Raw genomic sequence first — 20262 nt, forward strand, 5'->3', positions numbered from 1 at the left:
AAACTGCTCAGGGAGGTCTTGAAATGGCTCCTCCCTAGCTGCCGGAGTACTTAGGTTGGGGTCCTCATGGTATGAGAGGAAGGGGAGAGAGAGAGAGAGGCGGGGGTAACTGTAGTCATCTCTCCGACTCTCCTCCTCAGTGTACATTCACATGAGCAAGGGCTTCATATTTCTGGCCCTGGCACTATGCCTCATCCTCCTGCCCACCATGTTCCTCTCCTTCCGACCAGTCTGCCGCCGCCTGAACAAGATAGACTTCATCTTCAGTTTCCTCAGCATTGGCATCGGTAAGTGTTGGCAAGGACAGGGGTGACTGGGGAACCTCCACTGAACCCCAGAGCCGCCTCCTGCCCAGAGGTGTGGCTCGGTTTCCAGTTGTGCTGCTCTGAGGGAGAAGGGTGTCTGTGTGTCTTTCTTGGGCTTTCTGGCTGGACCACTGGCTGTGGTCTCACTCTGTAGTCCATGCTGGCCTCGAATATACCATTCTCTTGCCTCAGCAAGGTAAGGAGCTGGGATTAAAAGCGTATGCCCACTAGTTCCATTTCCCTTTCCCCTGTGAGTATGTACCCATTTGTCCTGTACACACGTGTGTCTACTTGTGGCAGGTCAGGGAGGTTGTCTCTGTCTCTCTCCTTTTGGGGGTGGTGGTGTTCCCTGTCTAGCCTTCTGTCCTTCTCTGGCCCCACCCCAGTGCAGGGCTCCTGATTCTCCTCAGCCTGACGCTCTTTGTCGTCAACTGCAATAGGCTGCGCCCGAGGCCACAGGTATCCTACCAGCTGGCCTTCTACCTGTGCTGGTGCGCCAGCGTCTTGATGCTGTGGGCCGGTGAGGGCGGGGCCTCGGATGGTAGGGCGGGGCCTGGGCAGGGCAGGGGCGGAGCCCAGGAAAGGGGGTCAGCCTCCAGGGCCGAGTTGGGGCTTGGCGTGGGGCTCTGAGTCGAGTGCCCACGGGGGTCCCTTCCCACAGGAACTTTGTCCTTCCTCAACCAAGTGCGGATGTGGAGCTACAGTACACCTCTCATGGAGCGGAGGCTCAGCTACTTCCGTTGGGCCTCACGACACCGCTCGTTGCAGTTGCAGCAGCAGCCCATTTCGGACAGGAACTCGGAGGCCGCAGAGAAGCTGTCTACTGTGAGCAGCTTTGTGAACTACCAGGAGGTTCCCCAACAGAGGGACGCCGCAGCTTCTCAGGACACTGATGAGTCCCCGCGGCCAGATGCCTCTACCTCTGTCCCTGTGGCTTAGTTAACATCAGACCTCCCTTGAGGTCTCATGCTTCCCCTGAGAGCAGGTAGCACCCTCGGGACACCGGTGGCAAGCCCCGCTCCCCGCGCTGTGGCCCACTCCTTGCTGCCTGAGTCTTGGCAGGGACCCTTCTTTGGAAGTCCTCCAATACTCTCAGCTGCGGCTATGTCCCTCTGAGCAGACACTGGTTTGTGGTCCCAAGCAGCAGGAGCAGTGTGACCCATTTCCCAAGCTGGGCAATGTTCTGCCCCACAGGGCACGCCCTTAAGCTACTCTCCATCCTTTGGTCCAGCCCTACCAGAGATATCCCCTCCAGGGGCCCCAGATGGACACTCTGCAGCCTAGCCTTGGGGGGCAGTCCCTGCTCTTCTGTGGACAGACCCCTCCCCAGGAAGTCAAGGCTTAATTAACATAACAGCCCTGCCCCCTTCCTGGCTCCCCTCCCCCCCACTCAATAAAACCAGGTCAGCAGTCTAAATTCTCAGTGTCAGACAGCTGGAGTCGACCTTTCTGATGTGTCTAATCTTTTCCTTTGTGATCTGAACACTTTCCTTGCCAGAGGAGACTCATGTGGCATCCCTGACTTGGTCTGAGCCTTTTGTCTGCCTTTGTCTCAGTCCTTACCCCCTTAGCCAACAGTACGTGTACACCTGTCTCTTGCTAATCTACTTTGGAAGTCCTGACCTTAACTGAGTGGGCCTTAATTTGGTACCTGACTCCAGAAGGCCAGAGAATGTCACAACTCGAACTCATTTGCTGCATGGTGGGTTTTATTGAGAGCAGGGCACAATGTGACACTCAGGAGTTTTCCTCTATAATTTCTTTTATCCAGGCCTTGAAGTTCATAAGTCTGGTGTAGATGCCTGGCACATTGGGTTCGGCGCATGGGGTGGGGCCCCACGATGTGACCCCTTGGAGAACACCATCACAGATCAGTGGGCCTCCTGAGTCACCCTGGAAGGACATGTCAGGAGTAAGGAAGGGCCTGGCAGTGGGGTTCTACTTGACACCATAGAACTGACTCTCAGGGGGAGGAAGACAGGGACTCTTAAGAGGCAGCTCTGGCCAGTAGGTAAGGGAATCAGATCTCGGGAGGCCAGCTCTTACAGGCACATGGGGCTGGGGCTGGGGTTGGGGTTGGGGTGAGGGGTGGACAGGACAGTCCCTGAAGCCAAGTCAAAAAGGAGAAATAGTACCAGCTACAGGATCCTCCCCTCCCAGCATGCATCCCTTCCACAGGGAAGGCTGCAAGCCACCTGCCTAGCCGGGGTCTTCAACCTCAGCTCCCTCCTCCAGCCCTTTGCCTCACTGCAGGGAGGGGCTGTCTCACCGCGCAAGTGTCTTTGCCTCCGTCCATCTCTCCTGCACACAGCATGCTATCTGTCACCTTCTCTATGTGGGCTTTGGCGCACTCCTCATTAGACAGGAGCTTGAGGTTCACACACTGGAGATCATCCGGGTATTTGACTGTAGATCAGGAGGCAAGCCAGTGGTGAGCAGACCCCAGTCACGCCCTCTTTGACCCTCCCTTCCTCCCCCCTCCCCCCCTCCCCCCCCCCCCCCCCCCCGCACACCCGGCTGTCTTGTTGCTTGGGCCAGACTTACAGTCAATGGGTTCAGTGCTGCCCCAGCCTGAGGCGAGGCAGGTGCTCCCCACCGTGGGTTCCTCGGTGGGCAGGTCGATGACCTTGACAGCGTCCGAGATCTCAGCAGGCTGGCTGAGGCGGAGCAGCATCAGGTCATTGCTGTAGTCGTCCTCAGGATGGCGGGTGTGGTTCCTCAAGAGGCTCATGTTGAAGTCAGGGTGAGGGAAGCTTTTGCTGACAAGCCGGTGCTGAGCAGAGGGTTCGTCCTCAAATAGGTTGTTTTTGCCAAGCCAAACCTGGTACTTGCTGGGGGCAGGGTAGGAGATGGAGGGAGTAAGAGGAGGCAGCCAGGGAGATCGGGCAGAGTGCAGGGAAGAGGGAGAGAGGAAGAGAGTCAGACAAACACACACACACACACACACACACACCAAACACATGTATAGAGACAGAGAGTCAGAGGCAGGGACAGAAGACAAGGGACGAGGGGGAAAGGAGGAGGGGGCAGGGACGAGGGGGAAAGGAGGAGGGGACGAAGAGGTGGTGGGGAGGAGGGGGCAGGCCTGAGAGCTGCTCAGGTGCAGCTGGGACCGGGCTGAACTTCCCCAGAAGGTAAGGCCTGGCCCACAGCCCAAGGTCTGAGCTCTCTCCCCTCACCCCCCCCCCCCAGCTCTCTCTCTGTATTCAGTGACCTCACCCCGCTGCAGCTCTGACCGGCCCTTCTCTGTGTGTCCTCAGAGTGGGCAGAAGGTCCTAAAGGCCGAGCTGGTCCACGGAGAGTGAGGACTTCTCTCACACCTCACACTCAGGGGCAGGACTTTTCTATCCTTGGGCCCTTTAGACCTGTTCCCCCACTATGGTCAGTACCGATAAAAGAGAACACGTGAGACCCAGACCCAGGCGGGGCTGGGCAGAGACCCGAGGGGGAGACACAGTGACAGATGGCCACAGAGACCCTCAAATGTGAATACAGACAGGAGACATATGGACAATAAGACAGAAAAGAAACGGGACTCCGAACACAAGCCTGGGGGGACGAGCGAAGAGAGACCCAGGAGGTCACGGATAGACTTCCAGCCAGTCCCACACTCCTGCCCTTCAGGACCCCAGCCCGTGCTGGAGTCGTGCTCTCTGGCTGCCACCTGCTTTCCTGTCCCCTCCCTGACTCACTCGTTACGGCAGTGGGCAGCCGTGAGGACCCAGCTGGGGTGTATCAGGATGCCCCCGCATTGATATTTGGTGAAGCGGTACACAGCCGCATGCCAGGGCTGGGAATTCCTCTCACAGTTAAATCCTCCAACAATCCGAGACTGGACGGGAGGTGCAGCGTCTGCAATGGGCAATGCAGGGAGAGAGGAGGGTTGGCGCAGGTGGGGAGGTGTACGTTGGGGGACACAGTTAAGCAAGGCTGGGATCAGGGAACATGGCGAGGGGGTCTGGGGAAGGGACCCACATATGGTTCTGGATGCTGTGGGGACAGAAACAACTCCTGAAGCAGGAATCTGGTATAGCGTCAGGCCACGTACAGCTTTGGGCTAAGGGGTGGCAGGGCAACCAGAGAGAGAGAGAGGAGCGGGGATGCCAGTCCATTCTTAGTCCAATGAGAATGAAATCAGAGGCCTTGGCATTTAGAGTCTCCAAGGCTTAAGAATAAGTCAGGGCCTGGGCTGGGTTTTGGGGATTCTGGAAAGGGTGAGATCTCAGAAAACTAGATTTGAGTGAATAGATGACTCCAGGAAAGGGAGCTTGGGGATGATTTGGGGTTTCTTGGATTGGGCATGAAGTGGCCAGCTGGAATGGCCGAGAATGAGGGGTTTCTAGATCACAGGGGCAGGGTCAAGGCTAGGGTGTGGGCTCCTATTGGGGTCTATGGTGGAGATGATATCTAAGAGGGGTGGGCTCCCTAAGAATGGAGTGTGAAATAGGACAAGCAGTGAGACAAGGAAATTCTGAGGCAATGTGAGGGAAAGGCTCTGCTTCCTGTGGGGGTGGGGCAAAGGATCTCGGTACTGGAGGGGCTCAGGGCTCTCTTGGAGGCAGTCTCAGGACAGGAGTGGAAAAGGAGTTGAAGCCACTGAGAGGCAGAGAGGAGGACGCAGTTGATGTGGGGGCACTAGGGGTAGGTATGGGGGTCTTTGGGATGTCCTGCACAGAGTGGGAACTAGAGCTGTGCAGTGGGGCTCCGGTGAGACAGGACAGGAGCTGGCGAAGGGGAAAAACAACGAGGGCACAGCAGGCTGAGGCAGGAGGATTGCCATGGACTGAAGACAAGCCCGGGCTACCTCATGGGACACTAGCTCTGAACTTATTCCCATCAGGAACATCCAATGTCACAAGCCAATTTGAGAAGCAAAACTTTTGGTAGAAATCGAGCAGCTTGCGAAGATGGGGGACCAGTTGTCAGGATGTGGAGAAGACAGCTGAAGGCCGACAGCTGCTGGGGGCTCTAGTGTAGGATTTAGTCAAGCCAGGACTCAGGGGTTGGGCTGTTTGGCTCTAGGACAAACAGCAAACTAGAGGGACATCTGAGGTTCTGAGGCTGGTAAGGGGCTGGATTCCTTAGAAAGACTGGAAAAGGCCAGAGAAGATGGGGTGGCTAAGGAAGAGGAGAAAGTTCTGGAAAAGGGGAGGGAACAGGCATGGGAACAAGGAGGTGCTTCAGGATGTAGCTGGGGCGAGGGGAGAGGGGAGAGGGGTGCCCAGGTCTGAAGGCAGCAGGAGTCAGCGCTCTGACCCCTCCCCCCCACTTCCCCCATCTCACCAATCCCTCCTAGGGACAGGGCGAGGAACAGGATCTGGAACCACATGGTCACAGGTGTCCGGGAGCAGCAGGTGGTGAGCTTGGAGCTGAGGGGCCTCCTCAGGGAGCCTTTAAAAACCCTCATTCTTCCCCCCCTCTGCCAGCCCCACCCCTGCCCTGTTGGCACCCAGATGCTGGCCAAAGCCCTGCCCTTGCTGACGGAGGTGGACTCCCTGCTCCCACCCTCACGGCTGTGGGAGGGGAGGGCTCCGTTGCACCTGCTGTCCAGTAGGCCCAGGTCACCCTGGATTCCTTCCCAGGGCTGAGATCAGGTGGGGCAGGGCCTGCTGCTTCTGGAGCTGTTCATGTTCCGGGGATCATAGCCAGATGGCAAGGTCAGGGGCGATGGTGAAGGGTGTGATAGGAGAGTGGGGGAGCAGTGACCCCAACACACAGCTCTAAGGAAGGTCCTGTACCCCAAGACCAAGATTATCCTCAGAAACCAGTAGTTAGAACAAATTGTTTGCACCAGTGGTAGCCCAGAGGGCTGCGAGCTCCCTGCATATACAAATCTTTTTTGAGAATGTCAAAATTCAGCTGGGTGGTGGCGGCGGCGCATGTCTTTAATGCCAGCACTTGGGAGGCAAATTATGGTGCCCATTACCATGGTCTGATCACTCTTTGATTAGAGAATTCAGGTTTTTCCAGCAGAGGGTTACCCACCCTGAACAGTGTTGGGGTCACAGTGACCTTTCTCATCCTTGTTTCCTAGATAAAGGTACTCAAAGTCATATCCTTCAAAGTCCCAAAGATCTGGACTAACTGCCTTCTGTGGGCAAGGTTATCACCACAGAACCAGCATGATGGTGCACACCCGCAGCACTTGGGAAGTGGAGGCAGGAGGATCAGGAGTTCAAGGTCAGCTCAGCTACATAGCAAATTCTAGTGTACCTGAAACCTTGTCTTCCAAAGCAAGCATGTGTGGGAGTGGGTGGGACGGGAGGCAGGCTAACTGCTTTACCGACTGCCCAGAATGGTCGAGGACCTGGGTTCGAGTCACAGCACTGTGTATAGCCAGGTGAGGTGGTGCATGCCTGTAAAACCAGCATGTGTGATGTGGGGGCAGGAGGATCAGAAGTTCAAAGTCATCCTTGAGTAACAGGGGAGAATAAATACATAAATAAATAAACAAACAAATAAATAAATATTCCAAGTCTGGCGAGACGGCTCAGCGGGTAAGGTGTTTCCTACCAAGCCCGACAACTTTTAAATTCAATCCTGACTGGTAGAATGAAGCCAACTCTCAAAATGTGCCCTTTGACAGCCACACCCCACACACAAACACACAATAAAAACCTGTAATAAAAACATTACCAGAAGTTGCCATGATAATCCTTCAATCTAATCTGTTGATTTCAATGATCAAAATCAAGGGTTTCAACATTCACTGACCCTAAGAACGACATTTTAGGGTCTCTGAAGAGAATCAGAAACTGGACTCCTATATCCTTGACGGTAACGCTGCAGGCTTCAAACCTGAGACCTGGATACAACCAGCAAGGCGGTTCTCCGTGTCCAAGCCTGGACTGTATGTCACCAATGCAGCCAAGGCGTAGAGTGTTTGTCTTGTTGCCTTGGCCGTCAGGAGGCCTCGAACTCATGGTGGATCTTGGAAATCTAGTATTGGGTCCTCTTCCTGACATGTACAGCTCACTAGTGTGGACAAGTGCCAGACACAGTTGTGATCTGCTAAGATGCACAACCCATTTAGCCTTCATAGACACCCTAGGAGACAAGTATTATGGTGACCTATTTCACAGATGGGAAAACCAAGGATGAGTTATCCAGGGAAAGGGACCCGGGTGACGTGCAACAGAAGACTTTGTATCCGAGTCCTCCACCCATTTCCTATCATACTCTTCTGTAAGGGCTGATCAGTGCTGCCTATACTCAGCCCTAAATTCCGAATCCAGGATCTGGATGATCCAAGACCACCCCTCCCCCCATATCCCTGATTGGTTAATAAAGATGCCTACAGCCTGGAGCTGGGCGGAAGAGAGACACAGGCGAGACTTCGATTCCCAGGGCTTGGGAGTCTGAAGCAGAGACCATGAGAAGACAGGAGAAAGACAAAGTGGACATGGGGCGGGTGGACCGTGAGAGCATGGCCACAAGGTGCGGCCCCTTGGAGTACGCGCAGCCCAGGGGGAACACGGCGGGTCATATCTCGGGTTATTGACAGGAAGTAGACTAAATAGCACAGAGGCCTGGCATCTGCCCAGCTGTAGTGCTTGAAGGCACATTGTAAATATAAAGGTTTTGTATCTTTTATTTGGGAACTAAATGATCTAAAGTGGTGTAGAAACCCTCAAATATTATTTACCACAACAATGCCCTAAAGAAAGGAAGTCACACCCTTACAGAGAAAGTTTGATCGACTCTATGGTTTAACACTACTTTTTCTTTTTCTTTTAAAAGAGGTTTCTCTGTGTAGCCCTGGTTACCCTGGACACATTTTGTAGTCCAAGCTGGCCTCAAAATCAGAGATCTACCTGCCTCTGACTCCTGAGGGCTAGGATCAAAGACCTGCCACTGCTACTGTCACTCTACCAGCAGTGTTTTCTTCATGTGGCATCAGGAGGGGAGAGGCCCTGGCTAACAGTGTATGCTGATATGCAGGGGGGCTCAGCTCTGTCTCAGGCAGGAAGGGGGCTGCTGGCCAGCTACGGGGGGTTCTTGGTCAGAGTCCCAGGTGGTCTGTGCAGGGTGTAGGTGCTGGGCCGATGGGTCAGTTCCTTCCCATATTTTTCCGGATCCACTCCAAGTAGCTGCAGACTTTGGTGTAGACTCCAGGCTTGGTGGTGGTGTCACAGGGGACATCACCCCAGGATACAATGCCCTGCAGGGCACCTCTGCAGACCAAGGGTCCTCCGGAGTCACCCTGGGGGCATAGGGAGGAGTTTTCCCTCAATATCCCATTCCACATTGTTAGAGGATGCTCCTCCTGCCTCAACCTCCCAAGGGCTGTGCTGGGACAACAGGTGTGCACTGCCGTGCCTGTGTCCTGTGGTGCTGGAGATGGAACCTAGGTAACTCTGCCAACAGAGTTACACCCCAACCCACTGTTACCCTCATTCTAACTAACCCCTACTCTTCACTTCATTGAAACCCCAAGCCAATCCCAGCCCAGGAGACACCAACATTCACCCAAACCAATCCAAGCCTCGTCTGATTCAACACAACCCAAAAGAACTCACTCCCCTGCGTTCAGGGCCCAGCCCCACTCGGTTCAAGTCAGATGCCCTCCAGGATCCCTATCTATATATGTTCCTCATCCAAAACCAAACTAAACCTGTGCTCTCCAAACAGACCCAACTCCAATCTTTGCTTTTTCTTTACCCCTCCCACAGACCCACAATGCCAGCCACAATATCCTCCCATCCAATCAAACCAAACTCTCTCCCTCCATGCCTTCCCAGACACATCTCTAAGCCTACTTACACCCTCACCATGATTCTAACTGATCCTGGAACTCCATCCCATACCTAAATATACCATTGTCTCTGGCTCAAAGTCGAGAAAATCCGACAAGCCCCTTTGTCCTATTCTGTCTAAATTCAGCTGACAACATGGCACAGCCTAGAATCATGCCAGGAGTCTCAGTTGCCCAGAGCCTGTCTGTGGGAAGCTGCCAGTGGGATCCAGCCCACCGGAAGCAGCCCCATCCCGAGGCAATGGGCCTTGGCTGTATGAGAAACTGAGGTAAGGACATGGAGAGATACTCAGGTGCTGGCTGTCCTTGCACAGGACCCAGGTTTGACCCCCAGCACCCACAAGGCAGTTCACAACCATCTGTAATTTCAATCCCAAGGCTGTCTTCTGGTCTTCATGTGCATTACACACATGGGATGCACAGACATACAAACAGAAAAAATAAAGCAATCATGAGAGAGAGAGAGCGGGTGGGGGGGGAGCAGGAACCTCCATGGTTTCTGCTTTAGATTCCCACTTGAGTTCCTGCCCTGACTTCCTTCAATGGTGAACTATAAGCTGTAAGCCAAATAAGCTCCTTCCTCCCCAAGTTGCTTTTGGTCAGAGTATTTTATCACAGCAACAGCAAACCAAGCTAGGATGCACCCCCATCCCCTCCTTTTACCCAGAGTCCCCTCTTGTCTCTAACCTCACAGGAGTCCGTGCCACCGCCCTCGACACCGGCACACACCATGGTGGGCAACACGCGACCCGGGTAGTCCTTGTTGCAAGATGCCTCAGAGATAATGCTGATGTTGGCACAATGCAGTGTGTCCGGGAGTCTCACTGGGGAGGACAGATGCTTTGAGTCTATGCAGTCCCTTTGGTTTTGTCCCCTGCATTCAAGAGTCCCAGAAGCCACCCTTGCTGGAATTCCTGTATCCAGCCCCATCCTTCCACTCACCTTGCGACTTTTGATGCCCTGTGGCTCCAGGGTTGTTGTCTGATAACAGGCCCCAGCCCGACACCACGCAGTCCTCGCCGATAATGGGACAACGTGTGGGCAGTGACACAGGACGCACCTGGGGTGTCAGCCGGGCAGGCCGGAAAAGTCGCAACAGCATGATGTCATGGCGGTGCGTGCGAGCCTCGTAGCCCGGATGTGGGATGATGCGAGCGACGGAGCGCAGCTGCTCTGGGCCGTCGAACTTGCGAAGGTTGTGCTCGCCCAGACGCACTCTCATGAAGCTGGGTGAGCGAGTAGGAGAAGACAAAGCGGTCAGAGTGGATAACCTGGGATCTTCGGAGAACTTTCTCCTGTTCTCCGGTCCTTAAAGCCAGTGGTCCCAACCATGACCTCTCCAGAACCTAGGAGTTTCAGGGTGGGATGGCTCATGCGGACTAGCCTGGTCTACACAGTGAGTTCTGGAGGAAACTGGGTTATACAGTGAAACTCCATCTCAATAAAACAAACAAACTAAAATGAAAAGAAAGAAAGATACATAGGAAGGCAGGAAGCAGAAAGAAAGAGAGAAAGAAAGGGAGGAAGGAAGAAAAAGGGAGAGGGAGAGGGAGAGGGAGAGAGGAGAAAGCCCAGGAGTCCCGAACGAGGTACACATGTGGACCTTCGCCTCCAGGTCTGGCTGCTTTCCTTCCTTCAGAATAGAAAATCCTCGCCACCTAGACCCTCCATCACGGGCCCCACAGATGTGGTATTTGCGGTCTTCTCCTTTCGGAACCTACAGCGGCAGAATCCACTCCCCTTCCCACCCAGGGCTTCCACCTTCAGCCATCCCCTTCCTTCAGAAACTTCAGCGGTCACTTCCCCAAGTCCCACAGTCTATGCACCCCAAACCTAGAGGTTTCCAGTTGCAGCCACACCCCACACGAGCTCCCCATCCCCCTTCAGGACCCCCCATCCCCTTCATTTATACCGGGTCTGGCAGTGGGCGGCAGTCAGCACCCAGTGCGGGGAGATGAGGAAGGCACCACAATTGAAGCGGCCACGTTCGAAGAGGGCCACTTGCCATGGCTGCGAGTGAGGCACACATTCCTCTCCTTCCAGCACCTTGTCACCGTCCTTGGCTGTGGGGACACACATAGAAGGGCTCTCCTGGGGCCTGGCTTTTTAGGAGGCCTGCCCCCTCCTCACCCTGTCTTCGCAGTCTTAGCCCGGGTCTTCCTCCTCTTACTTAAGAAATCCCTGCTCAGGTTTGGGGGATGGCTCCTGGGTAAGGCGCTTGCTGCCTGAAGACCCCAGTTTGGATGGCTCTTGGGTTAAGACCTCAATTGCTTTTGCCTGATTAGAGTTCCCAGCATCAACATGGCGGCTCACAGCTTGCCACTCTAGCTCCAGGGGATTCGACACCTTACAAGCACACATGTGCCCATGCCCATGCATTCGTGCCTGCACTCCTGTGCACACACATGATTAAAAAGGAATCTTTAAAACAAAGAGAAATAAATAAGGAGAAGTGACAAAGGAAGACACCAATGCCTGGATTGCACCCACACTGCACAGGTGAGTATACATGCATATCTCTCTCTCTCCCTCCCTCCCTCTCTCTCTCTCTCTCTCTCTCTCTCTCTCTCTCTCTCTCTCTCCCTCTCCCTCCCCCCCTCTCTCTCTCTCACACACACACACACTCCCTCCTGTCTTGAAGTTTTGTATTCTGGTTTTGACAGTTGTTGCCTGTATTTGCTATGAGGCCTTGACACCTGTGTTTGCATGTCCGCATTGCGCATGCGCATTTGCATGTGCGCATATGCGCGTGGAGGTCAGAGGACAATCTCCAGTGTTATTCCTCAGGCGTATGCGCCTGAGTACTGAGACTAGATTACTCGCACTGAACCTGGGCTCATTGACTGTGCTAGGCTGGCTGGCCACTGAGCCTCAGAACCCACTGTGTCTACCCCACCATCCGGCATTAGTATGGCTTATGAGACACCCTGAGGGTCAAACTCAGGTCCGCAAACCTGGGCAGTAAGCAGCTTACGGACCGAAATGTCTCCCCAGCCAGACTTTGGACTCTTGATGCTTGGTTTTCTCAATTGTAAAAGGTGGGGAGGGTCGTGAAAATAAGAAGGGGCCTATGGGTGGTCTGTGAGTGTGGTGAATTGTGCCTGGCACGTTGTCACTCCTTGTGACATTACGAATTGATTTATTCATTCAGTGTTTTGGGGCAAGGTCTCACTCTGTTGCACGGCCTGACTTAGAACTTGTCCTGTAACCAGGGTAGTCTGAACGCAGGGCAGCCTTCTGTATTCTGTCTCTCCGGTTCTGGGATTACATTTGTTACTTTAAACAAAGGACAGCTGATTATTTACGGGGGCATCCATGTGGATGCTCAGGTTGGCGGTGGCAGGCATGGCTAAAGTATGGCAGACATCTTTGCAGATCTAGTTACAGTAATAGCCAACATCACGACCACAACTTAAAGGCTGGAGAAGCAACTCAGTTGGTGAAGTCTGCCTTGCAGGTACAAGGACTCATGTCCAATCCCAAGCACCCCAGTAAGATGTCAGGCATGGTGGTGCATGCTTATAACTCCATAAGCTCCGGTGCGGCAGTCATTCAGAACCCTGGAGCTCTCTGGTCAGAGAGCCTGGCCTGACCAGTGAGCATTGGGCTACAGACAAACTCTGTCAGAAAACTAAGGTGGGGCTGGAGAGCCTGCTCCCTGGTAAAGAGCGTGAGCGGCTGCTCTTGCAGAGGACCCAGTGTCAATTCCCAGTACCCACGTGGCGGCTCAGGGCTATCTAACTCCAGTTCTGGGGATCTGATGGCGTCTTCTGACCTCCGAGGGCACCAGGCACGCACATGGTACACCTACATGAATGCAGACAAAAGGCTCCTCCTACACATAAAATAATAAAGTAAAGCAAGGCAGAGAGTGCCTGACATGCATGTGCACACATGCTGGATGTACATACATGTACATACAATGAAAAACTTGTGTTTTACCCAGAAGCCATTTTGCAGAACTCAGGGACCCAGATTCTTATCTATAGGGTGAATACTCAGATATGGACAGTTCTCCACCAACCCAGACCACATTCAGATCCCACAGGAAACAGAACTGAGATTTCAAGGTCAAAGACACCTAGCAGGAGAGCACAGACAAGGAAGACAGGACCAACCACTGATGCTTAAGGATGTGTGCTTTGAAATTCAAAGGAGTGTGTGTGGGGAAGACCTTGTTCATGCCTCTGGACAGCAACACACACACACACACACACACACACACACACACACACACACACACAGAGAGAGAGAGAGAGAGAGAGAGAGACAGAGACAGAGACAGAGAGATAGAGAGACAGAGACAGAGAAACAGAGAGAGAGAGAGAGAATAACTTAAGCAGGAATTTGAGGCCATGGTTTCTTACACCGAGCAATGTGCTTGCCCGGCTCCTCCAAGGTCAACATCATGCCAGACACCCACTCCTGGGCCAGATGGTTACAACCAAGCCAACTGCCTACACTCTGCCCTCCACCTTCCAAGGTTAGGAATAGGGCCAAAGGACCTGGGATGCTGTGGGAATGCGGATGTGGCAGTCGAGGGGCTTAAGAGGGGAAGGGTGAGGTCACCCTGTGGAGGAGGGCCCTGACTGAACAGCTGGGCATCGAGCTGCACCCGGCCAGTCCCAGCTGGAGGAGGGTGGAGGCTCTGGCTGGGTGCAGCAGACAGCTGAGGCAGAGCCCAGGGAGAGCCCAGGGTGAGGCTTGCCCTCCATGGGGGAAGGCGGAGAGTCCTGGGCGGAGGTCATGTGGGGAACAGGAGGATCGTTAATGGACACCCCTCCAATTTTCTCCAGGGCAGAAAGCATCAGGTTACATTGAAATTTTCCACAAGATGTGTGGTAGAGGTTGGTCTGGAGTTGGCCTGTCACCCAGGGTGACCTTGGTTTAGTGGCCATCCGATTCCAACCTGCTCCCTAGTAAACAAAGACAATAGTGGTTGTCCTTCCACTGTGTAGGTCCTGAACGTCATTCTTCAGGCCTAGCAGTAAGTACCATCTGTGTCATCCCAAAAGGTCCAGCCTTATTTTGGGGGACAGGTTTTCTCACTAAACATACAGCTTATAGATTAGTTGGACTGGATGGACAGAGATTGCCCTGTCTCCACTTCTAGGGTCAGGGATTTCACAGGCATGCTGCTGGGCTTTTCATGTGGGTACTGGGGATCTAAATTCAGACACTCACGCCTTCACAGCAAGCACTCTTTATCCACTGGGCCATCTCCCCAAGTCCTCTGCCTCACATGGTCGCTATGTGGAAATGCTGTGCACCTGCCTGGAGTGTCCAGATTGTCCCATTGTGCTCACACACCTCCTAGAGCACCACACTGACTTCGTAGGGAAGACACTTGCCTCCATCCTATGGCTGGGACACCAGACTTGCCGTGTTGGGAACTGGTTGCCACAGGATCCAATCCTAGATCCTGAGCTCTTGGTGTCTCTGTCATCCTGATTGCGTATCCTGTGTGTTACCTACATAATGTGATTGGGACTTCACTCTGACTGTCATTGGTACAAAGCACTCGAGGCCCAGAGAGGTAAAAGAGTTTCCCCAAGATTATACAGCAAGAAAGATCATCCTTGGAACTCAGGTTCAACGGCTCAGGTGGCCCAGAACTTCTGGTGACTCAGGATTGAGGATCCAGGGACATTTAGCTGGTGGCTTAGGTAGAAATGGGGATAGGTCAGAAGGGGTCTGTGGGTGCAGTATGGGCTGGTAGGTCCCAGGGTGTAGCTTCTCTGGGGAAAGGGGCACCCTATTTGATCAGACCAGTACCTGACTCTGGTGCCCCTCACCTGCAGACACCAGCAGGACGAAGGCAAGGAGGAGCCACATTGGAGAGGAAGGTCCAGGTCTTAGAGATCTGAGGGGTGGGGATGACAAGAACTGGGGTAAGGCTGGATCCATCTGTCCCCGTCACCGTTCCGTAGACAGAAGTGCATCCCCCGTGTGGGACACACTTTTGCTTTGTCTTTTGTGACAGTGTTTATGTCCCAGGCTGGCCTCAAACTCATATTCCTCCAGCCTCAGCCTCCTGACTGTTGAGAGGACAGGTGCACAGGACGATGATAGACTAAGAGACCCACCTTCACCGCCTTCTGTCTCCCACAGCCTCCACCTGTGTCATCTCCCGGTCCCTATCTCTGGAGGTCCCAGCGTTATTCAATACCTGCCTGGGTCTCTCTCTTATCCCCATGGCCCTGGATCAGGACTCTATCCAGCTTCCCATGGGGACAGACTCCTGGGTCCCCTTTAGTCTAGCACTCTGCAGTCTGTCCTGTACACAAGGCCCCAGAGAGCTTCCCTCTCTCCTTCCCTTCCTGCTTTCTTTCCTCTCTCCTTCCTCTCGGGCACAGGGGTTAGGGTGGGGCGCTGACCTAAGCTGGATGGCTGTACCGAGCCACGCCCCTTCCACCTTATGGATTCTAGAAATGCCTTCTACCACCAAGCTACATCCCAAGCCCTCTCTTTACTATTTGCTTTGAGACAGGATCTCACTAAGTTACCCAGGCTAGCCTTGAACTCTCCACCTTCACATCTTAGTCTCCCGGGTGTTGAATGACAGCCTTTCACTACCACATCTGGCTTCTATGAGGTCTTTCTATAGCAGAGCTGAGGGTTCCTTCCTCCTGCTCACAGCCTCCTGATAGGACTTAGGGACTTCTGATAGCCCCTAAGTAAAGTCCCATATCTGCAGCAGGACTTAGAAAGGCTGAAATGCCTCCTCCCCTTCCAGCCTGCCCAGCTGGGTCTCTGCGACCTTGCCCCGGGCATAGCCAGTACTGGACTTTGGCCTGCAATTTTATACCCAGACTGTGCTCAGCTTGTTCCTCCTCTTGACCTTCTCTGACCCTCCTCCCTCCCCACACTCTCCGTGGTATTTCCTCATCAGATGAGAACTCCTTCTAAGCAGACCCCACCGGACTGACCCTAGATTCCCAGGTGTTAGAGTCTGGCCCATGGAGGGATCTCAGGAAGTTTGGGGGAGTGAATTCTAGTCCTTCTCTTCTTGCTAGTCACTCCTTCAGTCCTTGGAAGCCTTGGAAGACCAACACATGGTAATCCAGAGACAACGTCATTAAGATTCTGTGGCATCCATCCTATGCTGGCCCTGGATGGTAGCAGTGACTGCACATATAGAGACCTGGCTGCTCTCCACTTCTTAACCTCGAGGAAGATGGAGTCAGGTCAGATCCTCCTGTCCCCAGCTCTGGCCATCATAGGACCTGGCACTGGGGACACTTTAGGGAGGTTGTTCTGAGCTGACTTGACCTGTGAGAACTGCTGACCACGTTCTTGGCTCCATGACACGTGTTTTCAGGGATGTCCTCCCAATTTACCCGATCCCTCCCCCCACCCCCAGCCTAGACTCTTTCTAGAAGCTTTGAAACATTTTCTTGGTTCAAATTCAACTTGAAACTATAGGAAAAGGACACAGAAGACCCAAATCCCTTGACAACCGGTCATCCAGGGTAGTATCTGCCTCCTGGACACCGACACATCTGTAGGGTCCCTCTCCGCTCCCACCCACTTTCCCAAGTTCTCTCTCAAAGATCTCACCCCTTCTGGGTCCTCCAGTGACATCCAGGGCAGCTGGGACGCCAGAAGGGGAGCAGACACCAGCAAGCCTGTATTTATAAGCTCCTAGCCCAGCCTGGGTCTCAGGGTGGGGCTGGATAGAGTGGAGAGGGAGGCACTGGAGGGCCAGGTTTACAGGCGGGACGCCATGGTGACAGACAGGTGGGATATGAGACGAGGTCCCTGTAATGAGCGTTTATTAGTCTGAAGCCATTGTCTGAGTCTGCAAGGAGAAATTCCACCCAGGGGCAGTTCCCTCTGAGGGAGGGGATGGGAGGGCAAGAGCAGAAACCAGGAGGGCAGTGTAGTGCAGAGCCTGAAATTCTGGGTAGCTGTGGAAGCTGATTTTTAAAGTCATGCTTCTTGGATCTCGGAGTGACTTTTGGAGCTTTGGTCCTTTTTGTTGTTTTGAGACAGGGTCTTGCTAAAGTAGCTCAAGGTGGTCTGACTTGAGATCCTTCTGCCTCAGCCTCCCAAAGGCTGGGATGACAGGTGTGGGCCACCGTACCACCTTGGATGTGGATTTATGTTAGCTATGGACTGGGAAGGTCTCGGATCTGGTTGTCATGACCTGAAATCTAGAGTGTGAGTTTACTTCTTTTGTTTTGTTTTGCATTGTTTTGTTTTGGAGACAGGATTTCTCTGTGTAGCCCTGGCTGCCCAGGAACTCACTCTGTAGACCAGGCTGGCCTCGGACTCAGAGATCTGCCTGCCTCTGCCTCCCAAGTGCTGGGATTAAAGGCCTGTGACACCATGGCTCACTAACAGGTTAATTAATTTTAGTTTTATTCATTAAAATATATTAAATAGTCACACTCATGCACATGTGCATTTCGAGGCCAGATGTCAACTCTGGGTGCTTCCCAGAAGTGACTTAGGGAATTAAAAAAATTTTTTTTTAATTTTTAAATTTTTTATGTGTATGCTTATGCGCGTAAGCTTGCGTGCAGGTGCCCCTGGAGGCAGAAGCATCTAATACCTAGGAACTAGAGTTACAGAGGGGTGTGTTGGGTGGGTGCTGGGGACCAGGCTTAGGTCCCTGGAACAGCACCCTGTCTTCCCAGCTGCTGAGCCATCTCTCCAGTCCCCCTCCCACCCTGTCTTTTGAGCAGAGTCTCTCAGTGGGGGTTGGGGCTTCCTGATAGACCCAGGCCAGCTGTGCAGCCAGCTGCAGAGACCCACCTGTGCCCATGTGCCCAGTGCTGGCTTACAAGCTCTAGTTGGTTTTTCATGTAGGTTCTGAGTAGTGAGCTCAGGGTCCCCAGGCTGACATGACAAGCACTTGGTTAACTGAACCATGTACCTATGATAGAGGTTACTTTTGAAATCTGAGGTCCAGTGGCTGAAGTTCCACATCCTGGCCTCAGAATTGTGTATTACTTTTGAGGTCTCAGCCTTGTATTCTACATTTTTTTCCTTTTTCCGATATCATCTCCATGTCTTCCTCTTCTTCCTCTTCATTCTCTCTCCTCCCTTCTTCCTTTCCTACTTGTCCCCTCCTCCTCCTCTCCCCCTCCCCCCTTCCTTCTTCTCCTCCTCTCAATTCTATCATAGCACCACATAAACCAGATATGTTAGGGCAAGCTCGAAATCCCAGCCCTTGAGGGGGTGAGGCAGGAGGATCGGGAGTTTGTGATGTGCTTGCCTACACAAGTGAGTTTGAGGCTAGCCGGGGATATCTGATTGCTTCAAATAACAACAGCAAAACAAAATAACCCTCCCCCCAAAAACCTCCAAAGAACAGAGCCTGCATGATCCGGGCCCAGTGTCACAGCCTGTATACTGTAATCCCAGCATTTAGGAAGTAGGGACAGGAAGGGATGGAAGGTTTACATTCCTTTCCCCACTTCCTAAATCCCTGTCCAGCCTGAGGGATGGTGAAATGCTATCTTAACAGACAGACAAAAGTGTCTGCACTCAAGACAGCTCGGCTTCTGACCCTGGACCACTGCAGCTCACTGAGGAGCAGTCACTGAGCAACTAGGTCGCAGGGTCTTGAGTTCTGGATCCTGAGGGAGTCCTGGGATCTGGAGCTTGGCCTCTAGACTGTGCATTTGAGCCAGGAGTCAGCACAGAGGTGATCCAAGGCTTCTGGTATTTGTGGCTGGCTCCCGGTGCCTCAGAACCCCCAGAGGGCCCTGAACAATTGCCTAGAACCTCGATAATGAGAAGGTCCATCGAGCAGGAGGGACTGCGCTGAGGTCACACAGTCAAGCATGACCTCAGTCACAAGCTCCGTCCCTCCCTAGGTCTGGGAAGCTGTTGACTTTATGGGACAAACCTGAACAGCTGGCTCAACCCCCCTGGACGTACAGGACACACATATCTTTACAACATTGGCTTTCAGAGTTTAGGATGTCTTATCTATCTCTGTCTGCAGAAACCCGGGAAGCCAAGGTATCAGTACTGTCTGGAATCACGGGCACTCTGGAGCCCCAGAGCTTCAGATCCCCCAGAACCCCATTTCAGGTCTCCATCCTAGACCTACAGACACTCTCAACCCCCAAGGCTAAGCCCTTCTAGAAGTCTCCTGTGTCCACTTGTCTCCTTGCCACGTTCACACTCAGTGTTGCCTGGCTTCAGGCCGAGGTGAACTTCCACTGAGTCGTTTGTCTGTGGGACTTGGGCTGCTGCCCACTGCTGTCTGTCCTGAGGTCACTGTGTCCTCGAGTGACGTAGTTCCTGGGTTTCCTTCCTTCATAGAATGAAACTGAAGCTCAGACAGGGGCAAAAGCTATGCAGAAGGCCAAGGGAAAGGGGAAGGGAGTCTAGAGCTCCTATTTCCAGCTTCCAGACAGCTCCCTGGCGCATCCTGGTGGCCAGGGTAAGGGGGTGATAACTGGGGTTATACTGAGGGCTCCTGCTGGGGGTGGGGTGGGGAGGAGCTTGAACTAAGCTTTCCAGCATGACACAGGCTGTTGTGAGTGGCCCAGGCAGATACTGCCTCTAAGACACACAAAGGGACACCTGAGGAGCTCTCACACACTGCCAAGTACAGTCTGGGGTGTGGGCTTGGGGAGTGCCTGCCCTGCCCCCTAGCGGTGACCTCATCCGCATGTCCTCCTGCCTGCCCCAGGCTGGTTACAACTGTCCTCTTGGGTATCCTGGCTCACCCAGAAGTCCTTGAGCCTCAGCCTGGGCGTGTTTTTCTTCCTCCTCCCCTGGCTCCCACTCTGCCTCCTCTGCCTCCTTTTCTCCTCTCCACCCCACCTCCTCCATCTCCTTTCCTGCCTCCATCTTCCTTTTCCACCCTTCCCCTTGTCTTCCTCTCCCTCCTCTGCTCCTCTCGTCCCCTCCCCTTCTCACTCTTCCACTTGTCCCCTCTTTCCCCTTCTTCCCGTCCTTTCTTTCCCTTTCACCCCTTGAGGAGCTGTCTTCGATCAAATCCCATGACTCATTTATGAAAACCTCAGGTCTCCCATCTAACCTAACGTTCAGCATCCGGCAGCCACCCGCTTCCTGGTCCTCGATTCTCCGACGTCTCCTGGAGCCCCATCATGTCTCAGGCTGAAACTCTCTTCTAGCTTGCCCAGGGTCCCTGCTGTCCTCGCTGTTTGTTAGGCCTCAGACCTGGAGTGTGCCTACTAACATGTCCAAGCTGATGCTGGTTGTCGGGTACGCCAG

At 53.5% G+C, this 20262-nt stretch overlaps 2 protein-coding genes across 2 annotated transcripts; both read right to left on the reverse strand.

The window, feature by feature from the left end:
• Positions 1 to 1993: 1993 nt before the first annotated feature.
• Positions 1994 to 5706, reverse strand: LOC127670164 (kallikrein-1-like). Its single transcript, XM_052164490.1, has 5 exons — positions 5589 to 5706; positions 3998 to 4157; positions 2850 to 3136; positions 2575 to 2711; positions 1994 to 2198 (listed from the first exon to the last, which is right to left on the reverse strand). Exons 1-5 carry the CDS (start codon positions 5632 to 5634, stop codon positions 2043 to 2045), a joined length of 786 nt encoding a protein of 261 aa, XP_052020450.1. The 5' UTR covers positions 5635 to 5706; the 3' UTR covers positions 1994 to 2042.
• Positions 5707 to 8281: 2575 nt separating this feature from the next.
• On the reverse strand, positions 8282 to 14895 carry Klk15 (kallikrein related peptidase 15). Its single transcript, XM_052178871.1, has 5 exons — positions 14856 to 14895; positions 10973 to 11123; positions 10003 to 10286; positions 9748 to 9884; positions 8282 to 8508 (listed from the first exon to the last, which is right to left on the reverse strand). The coding sequence occupies exons 1-5, from the start codon at positions 14893 to 14895 to the stop codon at positions 8356 to 8358; spliced, it is 765 nt and encodes a 254-aa protein (XP_052034831.1). The 3' UTR covers positions 8282 to 8355.
• Between the last annotated feature and the right edge of the window lie 5367 nt (positions 14896 to 20262).

This window comes from Apodemus sylvaticus, chromosome 1 (genome assembly GCF_947179515.1).
Source record: "Apodemus sylvaticus chromosome 1, mApoSyl1.1, whole genome shotgun sequence".
NCBI lineage: Eukaryota > Metazoa > Chordata > Mammalia > Rodentia > Muridae > Apodemus > Apodemus sylvaticus.

Excerpts from the sequence above, each read along its gene's own strand:
- Klk15 (XM_052178871.1), bottom strand. The coding sequence starts at position 14,895 with ATGTGGCTCCTCCTTGCCTTCGTCCTGCTGGTGTCTGCAG. Across the intron at positions 11,124-14,855 it reads CGTCCTGCTGGTGTCTGCAG|CCAAGGACGGTGACAAGGTG; the intron begins GTGAGGGGCACC and ends GTGTCCCCACAG. Across the intron at positions 10,287-10,972 it reads GCCGCCCACTGCCAGACCCG|CTTCATGAGAGTGCGTCTGG; the intron begins GTATAAATGAAG and ends TCGCTCACCCAG.
- LOC127670164 (XM_052164490.1), bottom strand. The coding sequence starts at position 5,634 with ATGTGGTTCCAGATCCTGTTCCTCGCCCTGTCCCTAGGAGGGATTG. Across the intron at positions 4,158-5,588 it reads CCTGTCCCTAGGAGGGATTG|ACGCTGCACCTCCCGTCCAG; the intron begins GTGAGATGGGGG and ends TGCCCATTGCAG. Across the intron at positions 2,712-2,849 it reads CAGCACTGAACCCATTGACT|TCAAATACCCGGATGATCTC; the intron begins GTAAGTCTGGCC and ends CCTGATCTACAG.